Here is a 21,251-nt window from a genome sequence, read left to right as displayed (position 1 = left end):
TCTATAATCTAGAAAGGAATGTAAGACATCAATTTTAGGTTAAAAAAATGAGGGGTAATTTTGTATCAGGATTATCCTTTTTTCTTCCTAAAGTTCACGGAATTAAAATCCCAAGGAGGGGCATGAGATTCTAATTCCCTCCAACCGAACGAATGAATTTAGTTGCCTTTGGAATTAGTTGAGAATTAAGTGGGAATGTAATTGTAATTTCATCCAACCAAATGCGCTATAAATGGTCCATTGATCATTGATTTTGTTTAAAATTTGGTCCTCCAATTAAATATTTATTTAGTAAATATTAAATTTAAAAGTAATAATGTAAAAATTGATAGATGAGAAAATTGGATTCATAAACTTAATACATTGGATTCATCATTAGTGTGAAGGGTTAATTATATTTTTTGTCCTAAATTTATAATTGACAGTCAACTTTTAGTCTTTTTTTAATCATAACATCCCTTTTAGTCCTAGTATTATTGTGGCATGACTATTCTTGGTCCTCCATTAACAAAATCGTTGAGATGTTAAATACAATGATATTTTGGTCTTTTTAATACAAAGTGTGTTGACCCGTTATATTTTTTATTTTATTTTATTTTTGAAAAAAATTCATAATATAATTGAAAACAGAAATGCCATTTATTTAACGACATTTAAACTATTTTGTTGATAGAGAACCAAAAATGGTAATGCCACAATACTAGGACTAAAGGAGGATGTTTTGAAAAAAAATGACTAAAAATATTGTTACGTATAAATTTAGAAAAAAAATAGGATAATTCACCACTATTTCAGTCAACGCCAATTAATATTCACTTATAATTTGTGCATTAAAATACAGTTTAAATAAGATCATTCAAATTTCTATAATTATTAAATTAAAGGGAATAATCGCATATTGTGTTTCCTAACGCATCAAATTAGATTCAAGGAATTGTGTTTGTCATTGCCACATGCCCAGTTTTTGACGGCAAATTATACTGTGCACGGTGCACATAGCAATATGCACCACGTACCTAAACGACGTCGTTTTGAGCATTGTAAACTAATTATTCGTTTTTTTTGAAAATCATGTTTCCCGTTTCGGCCGGTCTGTATTTATGTTAATATTCTGTGTATTCCAGACAATCATTCTGTGTATTCCAAGCAATCGTTCTGTGTATTCTAGGCAACCGTTATGTGTATTCATGTTAGTAACACATGTTGTGATGTGTTTGTGCATTCGAATGTTTAGGAGGATGAGTTCTGTGTATTTTGTGTAAATATTTTGTGTATTCATGTTATTAACACAAGTTGTGATGTGTTTGTGCATTCGAATGTTAGGAGGATGAGTTCTCTGTGTATTTTGCGTCAATATTCTGTGTATTCTCGGCAAACATTATGTGTATTCTAGGCAAACGTTCTGTGTATTATATATAATGATTATGTGTATTATAGATAATGAATTCTCTGGAGTCATTCGCGTCCGCGTTCGCATCTACTAACATCTGTGTATTTTGTGTCAATATTCTGCGTATTCTGGGCAAACATTCTGTGTATTCTAGGCAAACGTTTTGTGTATTATAGATAATGATTATGTGTATTATAGATAATGAATTCCTTGAGTCATTCGCGTCCGCGTCCACTAACACCAAAACGACGTCGTTTTACGTACGTGGTGCACTGGTGCACATTGCTATGTGCACCGTGGTGCAGGGTATAACGATTGGTTTTTGACCCCTATAAGATGGGTTAACAAATATAATATTAGCCCTCGTAAAGAAAATACCACGCATATATTTGGTATCTCAAATATATTCCATCACGATCCACTTTACTAATATGTCGATCACAAAATATATAATCTTGGCCACAAAATTAATAATCTGCATCTAAGAATCAAGATTATTGGTCAAGGTTGTGTGCCAGCCCTACGCACATTGAACATTTCCAAAACATGGTTATAAAATCATTAACACCCTAATGAGCAAGCATTATTTCCTTTAAAAAAATTTTACATATTTGACATATTCCTTGAATTCACCACTATTTCCCTTCTTTTTTCTTTTGTTTTTTAAAAATAAAAATACGGCCTTCTAAATAATGTAAAAGTGGTGTAACTTAATTGGTATTTGCCATCTAATAATATTTTATAGACTAATGTTACATAGCCCTCTTATATTTTTCCTTAAGGGTGTGTTTGAAAAGCAGGAAAATAACTTCTGAAAAATATTTTTTGGAAAATGAGTCATTTTCCGAAAAATAGTTTCATTTCCCGTGTTTGGTTGCATTCTGGAAAACTGTCTTTGTGTGTCTGGTTCATTTTCTGAAAAATGTGTTAAATTGTACTCCCTCCGTCCCATTTTGGTTGTCTGGTTCGTTTAACGAGGCTTGACTGAAGTTATTTTTAATCCAATTTTTCATAATATTAAGTTTAGTATTAATATATAAAATTTATATATTTAGAAACTACATCAAAAGTACTATTAAACACAAAAAATTAAATTTAAAAATAATAAAAAATTACTAAAGAAAATAAGCAATGAAGAAAGAGTTGGTTTGACCAATGAATAGTAAATATGACAGGTAAAATGGGACGGAGAGAGTATAATTTTACAATTTAATTATTTTTTTAAAATAAATAATAATAATAATAATAATAATAATATAAAATAATACGGAGTAATATTTCTTTAACAAAGTAACATATGTGGCCATTTTGACAAAATAATTGTTGAAGCCAAGTCCGGAAAATACCTTCCAGAATAGCCTGCGGCATAAAAATAAAGTAAGCAGCGTCTACATATAAGTAAGTAAATTTTCAAAGTAAACAACCAACCTCTAGCATGTGCTAAATTTTCAAAGTAAACAACCAACCTCTAGCATGTGATTGAGATATTGCTCCTGTATCACGGTCACGTCCTGGGTACTAAGGAATTGCAAATCTGCGAGAGGGGTAAGGCGCAGATGGAGTCTATACCAAGAAGGTAAAAAAATTTAACAATTGTCAATCTCACTATGTATTTGGGGTACATTTGTCAAATATGAGTGAGCATAGCACAGATGGAGCTGAGGTAATACACTTTGTATTTGCTAGGACAATAACAAGATAATAGAAGAGGAAAATAATAGCAACCCTTTTAAAAGTAATTTAAAAAAAAAAACAATTTTTGAATTTACAATATTTTGAGAATATCCTCCTATACTTTGAAATAGAAATGAACACTAAAAATCTGTTGGGAATTTTTTTTTTTCAATACAAAGGGTATGAAGGCTAAAAAAGAAAAGTGGCCAAACCATCCACTAGTAAATTTTACGGAGTATATTACAATCAATAGTTATACCCTATTTTGCATACTCGAATGAAAAACCAGTGACACATAAAACTCAATAGTGTACTAACTAGCTAGAAATCTCGGAAACTCATTTTGGGATCCTGTTTTCTACCGCCTCGCCCACGTCCCCTCCCTCTTCCTCTTCCTCTTCCCCTTCCCCTTCCCCTTGAATACCTAGAAAATTTCCCGTGTTTCATTTCCACGATTGAATGCAGAAGCTCGTCACAGAGAATGCACCCTTTATGAAGGGTGCTTCCATCCTTCAACGGGGTTGTTTTCTTGTTGAAGTCGACTTCTATTATGGTGGAGTCACATTCTGGACACCGGTCTCTAGTGGTGGCAATCCGATGGGCACCTTCGGGAAGAAACACGAGGCAATTGCATGTATTACAATATAGCCTCCATTTGGGCGCACTAACTGGATCAAGGACAAGCGTTCCACTGCATTCTGGGCAGGCACAGACCCCTTGCGTTATCATGGAATGCTGACACGTTGGGTGTGGACACAGAAAGCAAGGCATTCCAACTCCCTTCCCCAGCTTGGCAGCACCAGCGGTACCACCTGATTTGGGGGCACCAAATAGTGTGTCGATGCCTTCAAACGGAGGGCAGTTGTAGCAATAAGGACAGAAAGGAAATGACTTGCCCTCTGGGCCAGGCATGCTATACAATAGTAGCTCAAAATTATCCAGAGGGCATGTTAGTTCCTTGTAGAGCTGCAAGGGTAGAATATTAATGAGTTTAGCTCACATTTTATACAAGTAAGAAGTAAACAATCAGTGCAATAAGGGCAGAAAAGATGACATCCCACATGCAATCTAAGTATGAACTCTATAATATTTTCAATTGAAGATAGGGGTGGGGACATTAACGCAGAGTATAGTGACTTTGACAATTTCAGTTCCTGATTCCAAACAAAGGACTGAACAAAAAATTCAAAGCTACAGACTTGAATAACTGGTAGATTTGGTTTTGGTTGGTTACAGTTGCAATGAGAATACCCATCAGTTAGGAAATATCTCCCATTGATATACCATTGTGCACAATATTAGCACCCTTCAGATGTTGGGTTCTAACCATATAGTAGTTTACAGATTAGAATATGTAAGGGAATGACAACGAATGTAAAAATCGCATGCTTATAATTTTAATAGAGTGGACAAGGGTAGGAGTCAGGAGAAAAAGGTTTAACATGTATCAGCAAAAGGTTTAACATGCGTACCCTTATTATACAAGCTTCTTTGTACAATTTGTACAAAGCATGTTAAACCTTTTGCTGATATATTATACAAACTAATATATTTCACTTTTCTGTAAATATTCAAGATTTGTACAATTTTATATGGCATTGCTTTTTTGAAGTTTTTTCTGAATCCCATTATACTACCACGACTTAGGACCCCTATTGATTCCATGATTTCCATCGGAATTTTTAGTTATGGTTTTTCTTTTTCTCCAATAAAATTGAAGCATGCTTATCCAAAAGCCTTATATGGCTTCCATTTTATGAACTTTGCTTAATGATTTCAATATTTTCATGTTCATTACTTTTGATATCATGCTCAAAATCTCATTCATTACCAATGCATGACGACTTTGAAAGGGTATGATCTGAAACAGAAAATCATTAATTGAAAAGTACTACTTGAAATATGTGGATGGGGAAAATTTACTACTATGATCCTCAGGATACAGCTGGCACGGGAAGAGCATAATATAGGTCTGACAGAGTTTCAAGTCTGAAAATACCAAAATACGTAGTATCTTTCTACCAAAGGTTTAGATTATGAGGTGTAATGAATTTTAATACCTTGACTGCTCCCTTTTGAGGAACATAATAAACTTCCTCACAAGTATTGCAGTATAGTCGCGATGGCTGCGTAGATACATACTTCATGTAGCGCAAGCATTTGCCACACTTACTCAATAGGCGCCCAGACTCTGACAATGGAGAAAATTGTGCTTCAAACAGTGCATCCATATTTTCAATCTACATCAAGAAGACAAGGTTTAGCTTGAAAATAAATCCATCCTTTGGACATGATGTGCATAAACCACATTTCTAATGTCATGAAAACAAAGAGAATGCTCAATGTTAAGAACTCTAGCTCCGAGGAAAGAGTGCCTGCCAGCAATGTGCTTCTTCTGCAAGCCATACTTTTAGATCCTTACTTTACCTTTAAAATTAATTTGTGTTTCTCTGCATCCAATTTTTTATTTGATTTTTTGTTCTTTCCCTTCTTCATTTTCTTTTTGTTTTATATTTTCCTGGAGGAAAGAAGTACATATATAAACTGTATATAAGTTAAGGGTTGACTTCATATGAGACAACATCTTCCCATGAGACTGTGAGACAACGTCAATGCACACAGTCTACTTTACGAATGCACACACACTAAATTGTGTGCACTTATGTAAGTCATGCTGGGCTAAGTGCACACACTCTAGACTGTGTGCATTCGTGTAGTAAACTGTGTGCATTCACGTTGTGTCTCACAGTCTCACGGGAAGATGTTGTCTCATTTGATTGTAAATCTATAAGTTAATAAGGAGCAATGGTTCCAGGCATTGAAAGCGCAAAGCAAAATAGACATTTTACTGAAATGAAGCATTCCATTACAAAAATATATACATGCGCATGTATTAAACAATGTATAGCTGTAGAAGCATGTTCATAGTCTGGGGAAGGGCTCTAATATCAGAAGTCAGAATCTTAACCATATCAATACCTTCCTGACCCATACATACATCAGTAGTCCAAAAACTCAAAAGAAAAACTAACGAGATGCAAAAAATGGACAAAAATCATGACACATACTATGACAGTGTCAAACTTTTCCTAGAACATAAAAGACAAATAGGTGCAAAAAAGATGTCCCCAAGAAGCAAACTTCATGGAAGCAATTTGGCCATTTTGTTCCAGAAGTTGCTTAACTTGCTTTACCATACTGTACGTGATGTTTCAACTTCCAAGCCATCAAATCATTTTGTTTTTATTGCCAGTCAAGTGTCAATATCAACATGCGCTAGTCAAAATACAACATTGTGGAGAAGCAAAAGATGCCAATACAAAGAAAACCTGGACAACTGACTTGCAACTCTTTTAGTTTATAAAGTGAAAATCAAAGAACTAAACAAGCCATCCCCTAAAAATAAAGGAAACTATCTAAATACCATCAAAGAGAGAGATGTCTATTCCAAAATTAAAGTGAAAAGTGAAAACATTACAAAAGCTGGAAAAGATAAAGATGAGATACAATTACTCTATCATCCGTTACAACAGGAGATGATCTAAGAGAGCTGATACCTAAAGTAAAATAAATTAGTACATACCTGCTTAACAAAATAGATGAACTTCCTTTTAAATTGTTCCAGTACATGCTGCACAACCAAAGAATGATCTGCTTGACCTTTAGCTACAAGAGTGATCTGGTGCTCTATGAAGCTGCGAATGTCAGGCAAACAGAGATCCGGATCTATACATTGATAGCCTCTTATCAAGCTGATACCTAAAGGAGTTGGAACCAATCTCCTTCCAGCCTGTACCTGCAATTAAAGACACCTATAATTTCAAAATATATTTCACTGCATGGTACATTGGTACTTTCGTCCCCATTCAGGCTGCATGGAAGTGACTGAATTCACCCCCAAAAAAAAAAAAAGAAAAAACAAAAAAGAGGAGAAACTGCAAACCTGGACATAATTGCGTTCACATATGTTGTTGATATGGACAGGAATGGATGCATCAGTTCCTATTCCGTGTTTCTCCATTAATGAGATCAGCTCACTTTCACTGAGGTGATCAGGAGGTGAAGTGTTTCCCTAAAATTTAAAATTTTAAAAATACTCTGTTCAGTATGAATGCAAAAATGGGAAAATAAATTGCAGTTGGAACTTCTAATCATGTAAATATACAGATAAGGCACTAAGTCAAGATACAAATGAAAATGGAAAGTAACCAATCAACCAAGCATCATATTTGCAGGTGGAGCATAATTCTTGGGATTGGAGCAGAAAATCAGGGGAAGACAAATCACATAATTTATGCAATTTACTTAATTTCTTCATTGTATTAGATTATAAATAAGGAGCCTCCCCTAGTGTTGAAGGCATCGAATATTGATTAGAAAATAATAGCAATTGTAGCTGGGCAAGAATCCATTCTTGCTGGAGGATACTTTACAGTATCCTTGTTTGTCTGTTTTCATTTTAATACCATCATTTCTGCATTGCTTCTTCCTCACCTGCTCTTTACTCTAACATATACACCCTATGCTGGATCCATATAGGATATCTATGCAGCAAATTCAATCAACTTTATCCATTAATGTTAAGCTTTACATTATTATTTCAGGCAAAAGGAATAAAAGGGTCCATATACTAGATAGTTCAAAAAGATTCTTTATTGCCAAAGCAACATACCTCATCTAATTCAACTTTTGAAATTGCTATTTTCTCCCCTTCACTGAACTCAGGGAGGTTTTTGTCACTAATTGCAAGCCAAGGCATAATGGATGTGAATCCCTTTGCAGTGACAAGCTGCCCAATGCAATGAAAGAACTCTCCACAGCATTCAAAGTCAATTTTTATCCTGTAACAGCAAATAAGCCTTACACATTATTTCCAAATTGCAACAAAATTTAGTACAATACAAATTGGCAGGCAGGCGGCATTAGTTATAGCATGTGAATATCAAAGTATAGAATATTAGCTTCTAAATAAAGCACATCTAAGCAAGTCATATTTGAAATTCAGTAATGTGAGGAAGTGAATTCAATTTTATGGTATAGAAGTGCAAAATATCATGAATTGGAAGTCCAAAAGGAGGCATAGAGTCACCACCCACCATCAAGGCATTAGCTATTAAAGAATAAACCAAGACTAAGAGAGCATAAATCAAGGCAAATACTTAGTATTGAATATAACTTGAATATATTGAAGAATTAAAGATTTGTGGCATCATTTTGGCATACATAATGTTGCAGTACCCAATATCAATATAGAATTGACTGAACTGTCCAATTTTATAGAAATTCATAGGCACCACCAGTCCACCACAAGGTACAAGCTAAGAGCTATGGTTCATATGTAGAGGAAGGGTACACTACTGTGACAATTATACTGATAGAACTTCCAAGCTAAGAGCTATTACCTTTTATACTTACAATCTGGAGATAGAGTTGCAAGAAAATGCTGACAAATATACTGGTAGAGCTTCCAAGCATCATTCCCCAAAGTATCTTCGGCAGCTGAACGCATTGGTGTAATTGGAGGATGATCGCCTACATCAGTTCCTGCCCGTGGCTTAAGATAACCTTCAGATAACAGTTTCTGTGCATAATCACCAAAAACAGGATTATGTCCCATTGCCCCAAGTGTGCCTCTAAAGTCAAAAGAAGAAGGATAAGCTGTGCTTTCTGTGCGTGGATAGCTGGAAGAGGAAGGAAAAAAACCGATAAGATTTAGAAGCACTGGCTAGTAAATTCAACAAAGACTCATATAATCACATGTTTTTGTCTATTATTCTAATGCAGCAGTTAGAATTGTAGGTCTGTGTGGGTAGTAAATTCCAGTACGAATTGTTTGTTTACATGGGTAGTAAATTTCTCAATGAAATATGTTTAAAGGAGACATGCTCTGACATTCTCTTGGAAAAAAATATTTAAAAAAAAAAAAAAAACCTACTCTCCAGGTTTTTTTTTTTTTTATTTGAAATGATACTCTTCAGTTAAAACTAAGTTTTTGAGCTATTCATTCTTTGGAGGTAGTTTTTTTGGGGACAGGTGTGGGGATGGGGAAGCATCTTAATATGTTATCCACTTTATCGTGCTGGACGGCTGCTGATTGGGGTCCATTAATTCTTACTGGATACCAATAATTATTGACAAAATTTAATTTTGAATCCCTTTTCAAAACAGATTACTACTAAAAGTACAAAGAATTTATAACTTTTTGATGAGATGAAGATCAGTCTATATTTCAAATAGTTTTATCATTTATTTTCATTATTTAGTTATTTACTAAGTTGAAGGGCAATCAATCGTGCAAAATGACTGGCTTATTACACAAGACACATAACCTTCTCTGCATTTATTTTCTTTTTCCTTCTATTTGTTTTACCATAACCTCTTGGTGTTGTGCATAACTAACTATTGGTTTTCTTCTTATGTAAACCAGACCGACTAGTGCTTCACTTCCCACTAAAACCATTGTTCTTAATACGCAATTACACATAATGGGTTCAAATCTTAGTCTAAACTTAGGAATTGCTTAACTGAAACAGTCAAACATATGTAATTATAATTGTGGAGTATTATTATTGCCCATCTAGAAGAACATATTTTCAACTAAAATGTTACATCCATCTACAATAATCATGGTTATTATTATTAATAATAATAACAACAGCAATAACAATAATAATAGCAATAACAACAATAATAATATGATAGCAGACTGATAAGTAGGAAAAACCTGATGAAACCTTGTGTATATAGACGCTCAGCTAATTGCATAGCCAAATGCGGGCCAAAGCCTAATGCACTTGAAGCAACCTGAAATTGTAAAGAGATCATCATAATCAATTTATGTGTTTATGCACGTACTGTGTTTATCTGACCATAAATTGTTGAAAATCTCAGTCAAAAAATAAATAAATAAATAAATAAAACAGTTGGAAACCTTCAAGCTCTGACCTTTAAAAGATTAACTGTGTTCAGACCAGAAGGGCGAGCTTTGGACTCATGATTTTCAGATATACGAACAACTTTCATGATTCCACCTTCTTTTATTACATCCCGAAACATCATAGCAACCTGTGATAGTAGGACAAGGTTTGCATATACACATGGATAGGAAACATAGGTTCAATGGATTCAATTCTATAAGAAATTTGATTAAATGAACTCACGTCTGCATCAAACAACCTGTTGCGTTCCCATCCTAATTTAAGTTCATATCCCTTATACATTATATATGGATGCACCATCCAAAACTTCTCCGGCTTGAATGTTGTAATTTGCAGGTAGCGTTCTACACAAAATCCAAGGGTAGGAGTTTGACAGGGCCCATAGCTGAACACAGAGGAATGATATCATAACAGTAGTTATGGAAACTATATCTCCTTATGGAGCAGGATGCAAATGGCAATTGAAGATTAATACACACACATATATAGGACCTACGAGATAACTCTTGCATCAAGATTGCCATATTTCCCATTGAAATAGCTGGTCTGGAAACGTGTAAATGCAACTCCAACTTTCAGATCAATCTCCTGACGTGCATCTACAGACAATGCCTCATCTCTGTTAGGCAGAACAAGGTTATTCATGGCCTTCAGAATATCCTTTTCAGTAACAGAAGAGAATCGAGCTCGGTAAACTCTTTTCGCATCATTCCATGGAAATCCAGTGCATTCAATTACTGAAACAAATAATAGTAAAAGCAGAACAAAGAAAACATCAAACAAGAGCTCCAAGAAAGACTTTAAGTAGCAGTTTAAATCAAATACTTATAATGCATCAGCCTAGCAACTTTGCTAACTCAATACAGTTGAGAATGGGCATATCATATATGTGCTCTAAAATTGACTGCAAAGTTGCAATTCCAAATGTAAATATCATATATGGATAAGTGAGAAATTAACAAATAAGGATTAACTGCAACTTTAGACCCAACTTCTTAGGGTTTTATAGAGGTCCTATACTTTTCGTTGTGTGTCAGTAACAGCACCAAGGAAATTCTAAAAAAAGAGTGAAACAATATTGTGCTCATTGTTATAATTTAAGATTGGGCTAGGGTCACTCAATTGGGCTATAATGCACATGGGCCAAACCACACTAAAAGATTGAATCCAACCAATTAGCTAGTCTAATCCATGGCCTCATAAACCCATATATTTTCTCTTATTTTATCAATGTGGACTCTTAACACTCATGAACTTAAAAGGCTTAAGAAATAAGGAATTGAGGAAGCATCAATATGTTATATGAAATCCTACTCCAAAAATGTGTTGGTTCCATTTCTCCAAAATCAAGCACATCAGGAGTCTCCTTCCTAACTTTCTTCTTGGATCTACAAACCAAAAGTGTGTCTACTCTGAAGTAAAGCAAGCACTTTCTGGCATTAATAAACTAAACCAGGAGAAAAAATTGCAGAAGACCCCAACTTGCAAGAATTAATAGACAATTCACATCTTTACCTTGGCCCATAAACTAGCTCAAATATCCTACATATGTTCTGTCTCTTGGATTTGCTGTTCTCCGAACAGCACAGTCAGATTGTCCCATCCTATGTGTAATTTTCTATGGAACATGGCTGCATAACTCAGGCACTCAGCTCAGGTCAACTAAGCCTTGATCTAATATAGTTTGGGGTTGGTGGTGAAGCATGGTTGATTTACTTAATACATAATTAGCAACATTCATTGATGTGTAAGGGAGAAAAGAAATAAGAAGGAAAATTTTAAAAGAGAGATAGAGGAATGAGGAAAGAAAGAAACAAGATTTAAACTAATGCCCCATATATGACTAAAATACCAAAACTAAAATGAATAGCAAGTAGTGGGGACAAAGCTCAACAAAAATGATAGAAAAGCACATAATGTCAATAAGAACAAAAACTGCAAAAGTATACCACAAATGAGTGAAAAACAAACTGATAAGAGATTTGATGGAAAAATCAAAATTTTAAAAAGAAATAAATTAATAATCCTTCATTCCTTTGGAAAGATCAAATACTGTATCACTTTCACACATGCTGTTCCCTATTCCCAGAAGTTCACATCATCAGATGGAGGCTCTCCATTTATACACAATTGAAATTCTAAGAATTCTAATAATCATGTAATCTAAAAACTGGTTTAAAGAAAAAATATGATTAACAATAAACAAGCAACATAATCAATATAACTAGCTCAATAAAGGAAACTCTCTAGATTCCTAAGACAAATCCATTGATCCCAGTCCCACTTTAAAAAGCTGTAAATAATACAGAGTGAAACATTGTGCTCTCTAAACCATCAGCAATCATGTTTAAAGCATGTCAAGCAATTAAACTATAGATCTTGGCCTCTTTCCTTGCTATTAAGAACAACACCCATCATGCTTGTCTTAAGTATTGATACAGAATGTAAATGTTAACTTAGTTCTAGGGAATATTATTTTGGCAAAACGTAGATTGATCTTTGAATTTGATTGAAACTTCTCTTGACAAAATGGTATTTGAATCCTTGTGAAAGGCTTGGAGTTTAACTGAAAAGTAAAGCAGAGAAATTGAAATAGGGAAAGAGTTCGTGTATCAATGGGAAGAATAAAGAAACTGAAGAGTCAGGTAACTCAGCCTTGATTTGAGCATTTTCTTTTTTGCAAGTATAGTGCCACCTACCTAGGCACCTAGCTGACTACTGACTAGCTCTCTTTAAGACTGGTTTTGCACATTTTGTTTGTAGTCCTGAGACTCTAAAAATTTTATTGAAAATGTGTCGTAGGCAAGTTTCAGGTACTATATGTATACGTACACACGCACACATACATATATAAGTAGTTTCAGGTATTATATATTATAACAATCTCATTGAGAGGGATACCTTCAAAGCATATATTTTCTCCTTCACGATCACAGTCCAACCACAACACTAGATGTCCACAACCACGAGCTTCTTGGCTTATATGCCTACAAATGTGAGCCTTATTTCCAGGAGGTTAGATGGCCAACTCTATCAATCTAAACAACAGATAGATACAATTTACATTTTATCTGCTTCTTCAAAATGACTATCATACAAGCTAAAATAAATAACAAACTCCCAATGATATATGTTAAAACTTTAAAGGAGACATACACAGACAATCTCTTTAAAAAATAGAGTTTGTTCACCGGTTATAAACTAAGTTGCTGAACCATTCATTAATTGGAGGTAGCTTTCTGAGATAGAGAGACCTGTTTTCAGCTTCATCATGCTGGAGTGCCAGTGAATGGGTTCCAATAAATTCTTAATGGATACAGATACCTACCAAAAGCTACGGTAAAAGCTGGAGTATAAGGGCATGGAGTTACCCTTCTCACTACTAAATTCAATGAACCCAACATAAGAGACAAAAGGAAAAGTAAACAAGAGGGGGCAATATGATGGTGAAACAGATTATGAAGTAAGAGACTTTCTGTAATTTACTAATTTGCTTAACCATTTCTCTTTTCTTTTGGAAAACAAATCAGCAATTCGTTAATAGTTAACCATAATTTGCTGAGGGTGTAGGTTTTTAAGCATTTCTAGCTCTGACCTAGTTAGTGAGAGTGTAAATGAAAATAAACTTGTGTTGCAAAACATATTTCACTTTAATATATTGATTAAAATGCAGCTCAAAAAAATACCATACAACTCACACACACGCAAAACAAATTTCAGCAGTTACATACTTACATGAAGTTCAAATTCTTATTAATATATTAGGAAACCAAGACAGTTGGTGCAACTTATAGCAAACAACCATTTTATGTTGATGAGCTAGAAAATATCCCATTTTAATGCTTTTACTGTTGTAAAGATTTTGCTAAGTTTATTCTACACTTGATCTCTCGAATTTGATGGCATTTTTACTTCTGGCCTTCAGCTTTGATATGCTTAGCATTTAGTCGTTGATTTTTAAAAAAATGTTCCACTTTTAGCTCAAAATCCCCTTAAATTTAGTATTACTAGTAAGCTGAGGTTTGGTAAAATTTTCACAAAGTGAGGGCATTTTGAGTACTTAGGACTAAAAGTGAAATGTTTTTATAAATGGAAGACTAAAAGTGGAACAAATCAAAATTGAAGGCCAGAAGTGGAAATGTCACTATAGTCAAGCAACCAGAAGTGGAATAAATTCGATTATATTAGAGCAAGCAAGATAATGGATGGAAAAGTAAGAACAAAACCAGAATGGACAGTAAAGCAAAACATTGAACAGTAAAAGGAAAGCAAGTTTGCTGTCAAGAGTATTTATTCAGTTTCTAGAAATCATGAGCATTTTTGTAATTTCAGAAATTCTAGGAATTTACCATCCCTTTATGGACAAAAAAAGGGTGGTGTTATGCTCGATTGTAATTCCCTTCATTTTATGGAACACTTGTTGATGCTGAATTTCTATCATTTAAAACATTATTTACATGTCAAGGTTAAGTAATGGTGGAAATATGTTAACTGAGTTTGAAATGCACACAAAAAGGTCAGCTAGTCTCATTGGAGCTTCTTCTATGAATCAGGGTCATCAGGCATTTCAGAATCCACAAATATCTGTTTGTAATAGTTTTAATTTCTCAGAGTTTAGTAATAAAGAATTTTCAAAGAAACTTACTACTGAATTGTGAAATGGATTTCTTCTCAAGTGTCTGATGCATTAGGGATTTAAGGCTTCTAGGAGTGAGAACAAGAAAGGGTTCTTTTTATTTCCACCAAATATTGAAACCCTAAACAACTTGTCCCAATACAATTTACCATAAGCTAAGAAACCATCAGTCTCTTCAACTTCCTGCTTCTTTGTGGACAAAATTTTGACCTACTAGTGTAATATTTTCCCACCACTTTCTCCAACATAAATGCCATTGACTAAAAATTTCTCTTCTTGTTACTACTACTGCATCAGACAAACAAAGAGAACTCCCTACCTTTGGATTCGTCTCTGCCTTACGAATTGGTGCCTGGAAAAGACTCAAAGGGTCTGTAGATGCCCAATCTTGATATGATGCTGGAAAATCTACACTGAATTGTCAAAAACAGAAAACTTAAAATTAAATTTGCTCACTCATATGATAGAACCATCCATGTTGCATGTAAAACTAAAATAAAATGAACTAAGGAGATATAGGGAGCAAGTATATCACTGAAGCAAGCAAATACTATTGAATGTAATTATCATGATTTGAAATAATTGCAAACCTGAACACATGACCAATCACCGAAGTCACTCTAAACTGAGCACGAGATCCAAGAAACATTCCATCAAACTCATGCACATCAGTACTACCCCTCCGTGTTGACATCTGCACCAAATATGCAATATGTGAAGCAATGCCATTTTTAAAAGATTTCAGCTCAAGCAAATTGAAGAAAGCTAAGAATGATAGAAAGACAAGAAGTGCAATTAATTCATTTCATGGACAAAATTTTAAATTAGAAACATGCTCATAGAATTCAGCAAGAATGAACTTATACCGAAAAAATAAGAAACCAGGGCATGCAAGATTAAGGCCTAACTCTGGATTTACTGTGCTTTCACTGTTTACAGTAGAAATATTAATACATTTCCTAGATCTTACCCCTACTTATAGCCATGAGTCCTAAGTATAGTACTCCCTTTGTCATATTTCAAATGATCCACTTTTTAATGTTTTATTCTGGAGTGTCCTGAAATTAATGGGCCCTTTATCTAAATGTAAAGATTACAATCTCCAAGAATTCAATTTGTTTCTAAGAAAGACTACTTTAACCTCGAAATGATGTTTTCCTTACAGATTATATGTCAAAATATTCCACTAGTTACAGAGTACTTTATTATTATTTATTATGATATATCAACTCAAATAATTTCAAAAATAAATAAGTAAATAAATCAATACTAAACTCTTAAAATCCATGCTTAGTCAAAGTGTCATTCAAGTTGGGGAAAGGCCGTAGAATTTTCTTCTGGAAATTATGTCTGCCCGTCAAAATTCTCCATTAAAATTATTATTATTTAAAAAAAAAAAAAAAAAAAAACTCCATCTGCCTATTCTATGTAGTATCCATAACTAACTGAGAGAAGGGCATTGCTTTGTCATCTAATAGTAATGATATACACAAATATTCAAATCTCATTTAAAATTTGTGGGGAAAAAAAATTCAAGAAAAAACTTTCCCAGGTCAGTTTTTAATGAATGGTCAGAAACCTAGCTACAGGCCTACAGCATTCTCCAATTAAGAGGAAAATGCAGGCTACAATGCAACATTCTATCAAGCCCTCCCTCGATTACCTCAAGTTCTCTTCCTTTTTTTTAGCTTTGAGCAGTAATGACTAAATTAGCATTAAAGAGAAATAAACTATGAAATAGAATCCGCAGATCAATGCTTCGTTGAGCTGAGTTGTGATTATTTTCAAGCATACGACCACAACAATTGATTAACTTTGCCCATAAAATCTTCTGATTTATGATTTTTGACTACTTCAGTACTTCCCAATTAATGCCCAGAGAACCCAATGAAACATTTTTTTAATCTATTTTTAGTATTTTCAATCTCTTCTTCCCCACATTTAGTGCCACGAAAAAGAAACATCAGGACTTAATAAACCAACTAAGAAATCTTTAAAAAAAATAATAATAATAAACCAACTAAGAAAAGTAAGGGTATGGATACTTGGCCGCCAGAGAGTACAGATGCAATCGACAGAGCAATGCTGGGCTTTTCTGCCACCTGAAAGCTCAAAAGGCGTAAAAATATGCAGAAAATGAGCAAAAATATTTGAAAAGGGAAAAAGGGAGGGGGAGGACGATTCTCTGACCATGAGAACTTTAGGCGCCATTGATGAGCAAACTGCAAAGCAAACTCTTCACCGGTTTGGGATTTAACGGGTTGTATGATGGAGTATGAAACCTTCGAGGCTGACGAGGCAACCCCAGGACCTGTATTGGTTTGACCCGAACCATTTAGCAGCGCGGCTATGCGAGCGGGTTCTCGTATCACATTATTGCCCCCTTCTCCAAGGTCCAAATTGAATATGGGCTTAAATCTGCTCCAATTAACCAGGAACGTTACTCGGGTCCACGATGCATTGTGGACCCTGGTCCGAAATTAGTCGCGCATATTGTTATGGATTTTACAAGTTTTTTAAAAAAAATATTTAAAATATAGTTGTAATTTGAACAACAACAAAAACAGCGACGAAGAAGCAAGAACAAAAAACACACACAAGTCATTAGATCACAAAAACACACACGACAAAATGTGAATATTTAAACATTGTGAAATTTGAAAAACATGGAACATAAGAAATAATGCTTGGGCTTATATTATGTGTATCCTAACATTCGAATGCACAAACACATCACAACCTGTGTTACTAACATGAATACACAGAACGATTGCTTAGAATACACAAAACGATTGACACAAAATACACAGAACTCATCCTCCTAACATTCGAATGTTACTAACATGAATACACATAATGGTTGCCTAGAATACACAGAACGTTTGCCTAAAATACACAGAATATTGACACAAAATACACAGAACTTATCCTCCTAACATTCGAATGTTACTAAAATGAATACACAGAACGTTTGCCTAGAATACACATAATATTTGACACAAAATACACAGAACTCCTCCTCCTAACATTCGAATGCACAAACACATCACAACTTGTGTTAATAACTTGAATACACAGAACGGTTGCCTAGAATACACAAAATATTGACACAAAATACATAAAATTCATCATCCTAAACATTCGAATGCACAAATACATCACAACCTATGTTACTAACATGAATATACAGAACGGTTGTATAGAATACACAAAATAATTGCCTAAAATACACAGAACGCATCTCTTAACATTTTGGTACGGGGTGCACAATGCAACAATGCATTGTGCACCATGGTCCACGATATAAATTGCCAATTAACTACTTAGCAACGTTTTCTAAGAAGCCAAGATAATACGAATATGTTACACATAATTGTGTTTGTTGGCTTATCAACTTGATAAACTTACAGGTAATATAACTTAAAAGAAGTAAGTACAAAGAGTGTAGGGAGATAAAAGGAGCTTCCCATTAATCAAAACTAGTATTTTTGCCCGTGCGTTGCACGGAATGGATTTGTTATAATATTTTAAGAATATTTAGATCGATATATAATTATATAAATTGTAACATCGAATAATATATAGCGCAATTAATGTAATTAGTTGGATTGATTATGTTTTATGATGTTTTCCTAGTTTGAATTAGAGCAAATAATTGTCCAATTATCTGTGCGATGACATCAAATATTATATAGCGCAATTTATTTTTTATTATATATTTAGATATTAAAAATAAAGATGAAATTATAAAAAATTCTAATATTGAACTTATACATTTATTTGATTATAAGATTAGTGCAAAAGTACTACACAATTAATTGAATAATATATGACTTGTTTGTTTACAATTATCATAAAATATCGATATGTAATATGACTTATGTAATTATATTATTACTAAAATAAATATGAGAAAAATGAGAAATAATTTAATTATATTATATTATGTAATATGACCAATGTTTAGCTTAATTACCATAATAATTATTAGACAATTATTATTAGTCGATTACACTAATATATGTGCAATTATACTTTTATACCTTAATTATAATTATTAGACATTTTCACCGTATCGCATTTAGTTTTTCTTCCTCCTCCATATTTGAATGAATTAATTGTAATTATTATAAAAAATATAACAACCCATGTTTAATTAATTTTTTAAAGTTTAAATAACTTAAAGTTTTCAAAAGGAAAGTGTAATTATTTTTTTTAAGTTTTTAAATAATTTTCAATCAATTTTCATTTAATTAGTAATATCCTTTTACTTTTCCAATTTGCCTAATTTCCGTTTCCTTTTCTATTATGATCTTTTTCATATTTTCAATCAATTAGTAAAATCAATTTTCTTTTCCATTTTATCTTTACTATTGTTTGGGAGGAAATTTTACAAAGGATGATTTTATTTTTATTAATAGTAGTATAGATATAGAAGTATAGATAAGTATTCGAAATATTATTATTTGTGTAAATAATAATTAGTAAATTATTTTAATATAAATAAAACCATAATATAATTAATTGCAAGGACACAAAATTTAAACTTTTTAAAGTAATAATAATGATTATCACTACTATTAAAATTAACATTTTATAAGAAATAACTGTGTAATATGCTTATATTCATTTAAAAACATATAGAAAAATGCAGTTTCTTACTTTTAGTCAAAAAGAATTATTTTATAATTTTAAGCGAAATACCAGAGAATGAAGTATTTTTTAAAAAAATAAGTTATTTTACAAAAAAAAATTATTTTTCAAGTTTTCAAATTCACTATTATTAATTAAATGATGTGTTATTAATATGTATTACAATTCTTATATTTATTATATATACTTATAAATTAATAAAATTTATAATAAATTGATTAAACAAAATCACACGGAGCAAAAGGTTTAATTAAAAATAATAATAATACTCATTCATCATTCTCCTACCCAGTGGGGCCTACAAAGTATTACTCCAATAATACGCAATTACAAAAATAATAGTATTTAAAAGGGAAAAAAAAAAAAAATTGGTATAGTACGTACTTGGCAGACAACAGTTGTGTATGGCTTTTTAACTGAGCATTAATTATTGATGGTGGTTTGCAACAATGCCAGCCTAATAGAGGTGTATGCCAGTATAAGCTAAGCTAACCACCCCCAACCTCTACGCTTAAGAAATTGTGCACCAAAAATAGGAGATTAAAATAAATTGTTGCAATTATATGATGAGTTATTATATATAAATAAATAAATTATTATTGCATTTTTATCTGATAAAGTATTCTTATCGAATAATAATTCATTTATGTATTCAAAAATAATAATAATTCATTTATTTGACTAAAAAAACATTAATTTCATAAATTTGTATTACAATTCTGACGGTAATAATGCGTTACCGGGTATGTAATCTGAGTATTATTGAGTATCTGAATACAATGTTTGAGTACTTGAGAACAGTATTGAGCGTAGTGCTCAGTGTACAAGTGAATGTAATATCTATTGTCTAGTAAGAAGTGTAAGAAGTGTCCGAAGCCCCCCCACTATGTGGTTGTGAGCCTCTTTATTCCTTTCAGTTCAGTGACCGTTGGACATCAATACCCGAGGTGTTGAATGCTGAGGAGCTGAACGTCTGTCATCAATGCTGAGGAGCTGAACGTTGGCCATCAATGCTGAGGAGTTGGACCGTTGCGCATTGATGCTAAGGAGTGAGGTGTCTTGAGTAGTTTGACGGTTCCGGGTCGGGTACCCAATTACACTGTCACCAGCCCCCCACTCCCTAGCTGGTGAGAATGGCTGAGGTAGCTAGGGAGTAACAACTTGGCACTTGTGCTGAAAATTTTTGTATGTTGGATTTTTTTTTTTTTTTTGGTGTGACTTCGGCGCCCGGCCGAAGTGTGACTTCGGCCAGCGCCGAAGTCACGCGGTACCGTGACTTCGGCGCTGGCCGAGGTCACGGTTTTTTTTTTTTTTTTTTTTTTTTTGTCGCTCTGTGTGTGAGTTCACTTCGATCAGCCGTAGGCTCGGTCGAAGGTCAACTCTCCCGTCAGTTAGCTAGCGAGATCGGATCTCGTGCCGGCCCTAAGGGACTAGAGTTTTTTATTTGATGAGGAGCAGCGCCACTGATGAGGTGACACCACTTCATCTGATGAGGTGACACCACTTCATCCAAGTGTTGGCCGAGGAGAGGTGACACCACTTCATCTGATGAGGTGACACCACTTCATCCAAGTGTCCCGTCAGGTAGCTAGCGAGATCGGATCTCGTGCCGGCCCTAAGGGACTAGAGTTTTTTATTTGATGAGGAGCAGCGCCACTGATGAGGTGACACCACTTCATCTGATGAGGTGACACCACTTCATCCAAGTGTTGGCAAGCATCTGGCTTGACCCAGGAAAACACTAACCCGTCAGGTAGCTAGCGAGATCGGATCTCGTGCCGGCCCTAAGGGACTAGAGTTTTTTATTTGATGAGGAGCAGCGCCACTGATGAGGTGACACCACTTCATCTGATGAGGTGACACCACTTCATCCAAGTGTTGGCCGAGGAGAGGTGACACCACTTCATCTGATGAGGTGACACCACTTCATCCAAGTGTCCCGTCAGGTAGCTAGCGAGAT

The 21,251-nt window shown here is 33.9% G+C and overlaps 1 protein-coding gene across 2 annotated transcripts; it reads right to left on the bottom strand.

Annotated features, from left to right (window-relative positions):
- Positions 1 to 3,163: 3,163 nt before the first annotated feature.
- LOC116016675 (DNA topoisomerase 3-beta) lies at positions 3,164 to 17,032 on the bottom strand. Of its 2 annotated transcripts, XM_031257038.1 has the most exons (15): positions 16,829 to 17,032; positions 16,684 to 16,740; positions 15,229 to 15,332; positions 14,958 to 15,051; positions 12,904 to 13,003; positions 10,499 to 10,739; positions 10,225 to 10,387; positions 10,010 to 10,129; positions 9,789 to 9,868; positions 8,467 to 8,745; positions 7,737 to 7,905; positions 7,008 to 7,136; positions 6,648 to 6,860; positions 5,125 to 5,304; positions 3,164 to 4,030 (listed from the first exon to the last, which is right to left on the bottom strand). In XM_031257038.1, the coding sequence occupies exons 1-15, from the start codon at positions 16,847 to 16,849 to the stop codon at positions 3,386 to 3,388; spliced, it is 2,595 nt and encodes an 864-aa protein (XP_031112898.1). In that variant the 5' UTR covers positions 16,850 to 17,032; the 3' UTR covers positions 3,164 to 3,385. The 2 variants fall into 2 exon arrangements, with proteins under 2 accessions (XP_031112898.1, XP_031112899.1); XM_031257039.1 differs by lacking the exons at positions 16,684 to 16,740; positions 16,829 to 17,032 and having other exon boundaries at positions 14,958 to 15,046.
- Positions 17,033 to 21,251: the final 4,219 nt, after the last annotated feature.

The sequence above is a fragment of the Ipomoea triloba genome, chromosome 4, assembly GCF_003576645.1.
Source record: "Ipomoea triloba cultivar NCNSP0323 chromosome 4, ASM357664v1".
Lineage (NCBI taxonomy): Eukaryota > Viridiplantae > Streptophyta > Magnoliopsida > Solanales > Convolvulaceae > Ipomoea > Ipomoea triloba.
This window is presented reverse-complemented; position numbering and strand designations above follow the sequence as displayed.